Here is a 5,065-nt window from a genome sequence, read left to right on the forward strand (position 1 = left end):
TACTGCGATGACCTCCAATCTTTTTACTAGTTCAAATACATCTCTTGAATTGGTGAGTCATATATAGTCCCTTTCACATATAGGCAGTGTATACTTGTAGGCTGCTTGGCACATATAGAGTCACGATCAATTATCCTTATCAATGAATTGGCCATTTTTAGGCATTGGGGAAAATTCGTTATTTGTTAGGGTGCTAAGGTGTAAAGTAAAGAAATTCAAAATATAGTTGGTTGAATTTCAGTTCATTGGTTGCCATTGGCCTCCCTTGTGGTTTTGCAACATGGGCAGTAAACATGTCACGCAAGGCGTGACGTATTATGGTCCGATCTTGTCAGGTGATTGCTGTCGAACGTTCGATTTTGATGTTCACTTTCAACATGGATAGGTTGTGTTTCCTCGCTCTGTTTGCTCTGGTCAGTCTTTCCCCAGCATCAGCAATATCTGTAAAGTTCAAAGATTGTGGTAGGTTTTACCGAGCTACAGAAAATCTTTTCTTCTGTATTTCCTTTTGTTATCACGAGTTCGCTCTTGATCATGTGTTTCACAGGAAGCCGTGCAAAGGTCGTCCAACTTGTTTAAAAAAATGTATATTTTAACGTTTTTACTTACCGGTTTCCAGTAGCCAGGGCAACTGTTTGCGACGAAAAACGAACTGTGATTTATTTAATGTATTAATTGCTTGTTGTAAGTTACAAGTTTTTATCTTTCCCTCTTCTTCTACAGTGGTCACCACTTTGTCATGTCATGACCTTAAATCGTGTCAAAAAAATCGTACGTGTAACGCTCAGTACACTTGGGACTTTGTGTTTGAAGAGGCCATTAACAAACTGGTCATGCACATTACCAATATATACCTTTCCAGATATGCATACATGTGTACTTCAACACTGAGACGCACCCAGGGCTTTTGGGCAACAAGGGAACATGGAGAATTTGAACTGGGGAACATGGAAACAAAGATAAAATATCTTTAAGCCTGCTTTTCATTAGCGATGCAAGCACAAGCACATTTAGCATTAACACAAGACAAGAGCACTTATTTTCACCGTGAAAGCGGGTCTGATGCAACCATAAACACAAGTATCAAACTTTTTCCTTGTGCTTGCACTCAAACTTGCATTCGCTTGTGTTGTGTGAAAACAGAACGTAACACAAGCACAATGCAAGCTGCCGTGATGTTTGTCCAATGAAAAAGACCCATTCCAGACTCCATTTGCAGTACCACATTGTAAGAGAAAACTTGGAGCTAGTGCATCTTTGTCTCTGCGTCGAGTGCTTGTGTTATGGTTCGTTTTCACCTGACATGAATCTCTTTTGTTTGCGCTTGTGAAAACCAATGATGCTCTAGGGGACATAAAAAATTTTAGGGAGGGATGGTCTCAACACTCTCCCATAGCTTCTTTTAAGGGCCAGTGAAATGAACCAGGGACTACCAAGATTAAATTCAACTGGTGGTCAGAATGAATCTTGAACCAAGGATCTTGGGATCTTAAAGAATCTGACCCACCCACTTTACATTGCACACCTTTGTTGTTGTTGTTATCTGGGAATTTGGAGCATCTATTTCCATAAATCAGCATGTATTGCTGAAGAAAAAATTGTGCAAAATTCAGGGAAATAACAAATGTTTTGAAGATCCTCAGGGGAGAATAATTATCTATGAAATTAAATGGATTTCGATCAGGAAAACTGCACACTACCTTACTATACACCTTATTCCAAAATGGTCACTGATTTATGCGCATACAAATTGATCCTTGTTGCCTCGTTCAAGATAAAATATTGTTTTGAATTTTAAGCTTAAGAATGAGGCATCAAAGGCTAATTTGAATAAAAACAAAAGAAGATTGAAATGGTGACCATTTTGGAATAAGGTGTATTTCAAGTGCTTTTCTATGAAGGGTGGAGGTGCATTTGTAATAAATTTAAGAGGGAAAGACAGTTTACACACATGGTACCTGGTTGTTTGCACTTTTCAAAACTGGACCTTTTATAAGCAAGCAATCTATATTTATTTGATACTCAAGCAGTTGGAAATGGAAACAACAAGGCGAGGTAATTTAATTCGCTCCTTTCACGGTACTTCATAAATAATGCGAACAATTAGCGATAAGCGGTACAGAGTGAAGTAAATAAAAACATTCGTCATCAAGTGCAATGCAATACACAGTTGTAGTAGATGAAATGCTCCTATTCTACGTTCTTCTTTTTCAAGTTTGCCAAGTCTTCAAACGGGTATTGAATCCAACAACAATTTCTTCTTCCTGTAAATTAAAGATAAGCTGAACTCTCTGACCTCTACAGTTACTTTTCGAGACCAAAAATCTAAATGTTCCACCCAAGCTTGCTTTCACAAACTGCAGTTTCATTATAAGTGAGAAAATGAAATAACAACAAAGGCTTTTTACTGATTGGGATAGAGATGAGTATTCTATTTCAATGTTCGCCAAAGACTTGTCTCGTCTCCGTGTTCAGAACCGGGAGCCTCAGCAGAAGACATGCATACAATATTTGAATGAAATTTCTATCGATTCCTTGCCATGCATATGTAGTCCAAGAAGTTGTTTCTTCATTTTCCAGAAATGTTAATACACTGATTCTGATTTTTCCAGCTGTTAAACTCCATCTGGTCCTCAAGGAATTCCCAATTGCAGTAATCTTGGCTGCTATTCCAAGAGAAGATGGTTCAACAACGATTCAATTTCCACTCAAAAACATGTTGTGAAGAGAGAGTCATACATAAATAAAAATAGAAACTGAAATTCTAATAAACATAGCTTATTTCTTTGTGGAAAACAATTATGTACCACATTTGATACCCAATAGACCCTATTCATAAATGGCGGTCAATTTATAATTCTTTTGTCGAAGTGCAAATTAGCCTACCAAGCCTCGATACCATACAGTGAATTGAAAAGAATTCTTGCTCTAAAATGAGGCTTGGTAGGCTAATTTGCATGTGGACAAAAGAATTATAAATGTGACCGCCATTTATGAATAAGGTCTATGGAAACAGATTTCTTCAAACAGTCATAGATTTCAGAGTTTTGTGGGCCTTGAAAATGGCGACTGAAGTAGTGTGGGCATGCAATGTGAAGTGGGTGGGTCAGATTCTTTAAGCTTGGTTCTCACTTGTGCGATAAGCACAAGGATGAGTGGTATACGCAAGCGCAGTAACGTCGGAGAAGATCCAGGAAGATTCAAGATGGCATGCGAATTGTCATGCTTATGCTTAACTCAAGCCAGTTCCCACTCGTGAAATAAGCAGAAGCGCAAGGAAAGGAAAATTTCCATTTTTCGTACTTGTGCTTAAGCTTCTGTTTACGTTTATTTTATGCCTCTTCCCACAGGATTTTTCTTATGCTTATGCTTGTACTTATTGCACGAGTGGGAACCAGGCTTTAAGGCAAGCTGAGGCACACTCCCCCCTTGTTTTGAAAACTGGAAGCTTGAACTTTATAAATTCCAGAAATTAAATTCATTGGCTAACCTTTCTGCATTTTTGACAAAGACCACATATTAAAATTCTCCCTCTAAAGTCACTCCATATAGTGTTAATGACATCCAATTTTAAATTAACTTTTAAAAAATCTTTGCTGCTCCCTACTTCCCTACTCAAATTTGGCCATTTCATGTTGTTTTGCTGACGATGGCAAAGAAGTGGACAAAAGTGAAAAACGCATGTTTCTGACGTGCAAAGCAATTGTTTTTGCCCTCTAAATATGCAAATTTGTGATGTTCTTGTTGCCGTCGCTGTCGTTGTTGCTTAAGCTCCCTATTAAAACCACTGGGCACCACCAACATGGCACAATGATGTCACTTCAACTTCCTGCAACTTCTACCAGGGCTTTCCTCGCTGCCTCAAAAAAATACAGCAAGACAGCAAATAAAATGATGTGTAATACTCTAGGTAAAATGCAGAATTATTGGTAAGCTAGTGACCCTCTTTAAAGACTAATAACATTGTGCTGCTTCATAAAACTTTTTCATCTAATCATAAGCAGATTTGATCATTAAGCTATTGAATTGTGGAGTTTGGGAGTGTTCTTTTAAAAATGGCATGCCCACAGAGATGCATATGGAAAGGAATGGTGGCCCCTTGTTGATATAGTTGGTTGGTTGCTCTACTTAAACCAGCCAACCTCTTTTTTTTTTAGACCCCTTGCGGGTGCCCTTTAATTGGGACATAGTTTTTCAGTAAGTGATTAACAAGCAAACTGTGGCCCAGTTTGTCCCCTAGAAATATCCTCTTTCTTGTGCAAAATATTCATTTTCCTTTTATTTTGCAATTGGTGAACCAAAATTCACTTGTTGAAGTCAACCAAGTGACCAAAAGAATACTCAGCTAACAGTCTGTTAAATTTTGTGTTCTAGGGTCTGTTGAGTCCACAGTGGAGGAAATAGATATCTCACCCTGCACTGAGCAACCTTGTGTGTTGCACAAAGGGACAAATGCTACTGTTCAAGTGAAATTCAAAACAAGTAAGGGTTTGATTTCAGCTTGGTTGAAGAGGCTGGGAGAGGCAAGCATTTTAGAGTTTGCACTTGATGCCTTAATCTTGACTACTTTCACTAACCAAGAAATCAGAAACAGCCATGCAAAACCAGCAAATGTATGTTCTCACTCACACTGGCCAATTGTTGGTTGGCATCTGCCCTTACTGCACCCATTGGCAGTATTATTAAGGGCCCACAGACGGATTTTTCGCACGTTGCTAAGGAAGTGAAATGTTACTTCCGGTAACTGACGTCATCATATCATGAGTTGACAAGAAAACCCACTCACAAGCAAAAGTCACCGCACAAACTCTTGTTTCCATCGAAGGTTTTTCCTCGCCCTTCCTCGCGCTTGTTCTCAGATCAACTGCGCATGCGTAAACGAACTGACTTCCGGTTTGAGGAAAAAGCTAAATTTCTGGCGGTTTTAAATTGAATTATTATTTTTTTTACATGGCACGTTTCACCCCCAAATACAGAATATAGCTAAGCATTGATTTTTTAAAATCGTCTTTTTTGAAAAAGTTATGTGTATTTCAGTATCGTTTATGTCTTTAAAAAGAACATT

The 5,065-nt window shown here is 38.4% G+C and overlaps 1 protein-coding gene across 1 annotated transcript in view; it reads left to right on the forward strand.

The window, feature by feature from the left end:
* The first annotated feature begins 303 nt into the window (after positions 1-303).
* The window catches only part of LOC137979029 (NPC intracellular cholesterol transporter 2-like), a 17,445-nt gene continuing 12,683 nt past the window's right edge, over positions 304-5,065 (forward strand). Inside the window, exons 1-2 of the mRNA XM_068826184.1 lie at positions 304-462; positions 4,375-4,482. Coding sequence (XP_068682285.1) covers positions 318-462; positions 4,375-4,482 — 253 coding nt within the window. The 5' untranslated portion in view covers positions 304-317. The remainder of the gene's footprint in view (positions 463-4,374; positions 4,483-5,065) is intronic.

The sequence above is a fragment of the Montipora foliosa genome, chromosome 12 (genome assembly GCF_036669935.1).
Source record: "Montipora foliosa isolate CH-2021 chromosome 12, ASM3666993v2, whole genome shotgun sequence".
NCBI classification, from domain to species: Eukaryota; Metazoa; Cnidaria; class Anthozoa; order Scleractinia; family Acroporidae; genus Montipora; species Montipora foliosa.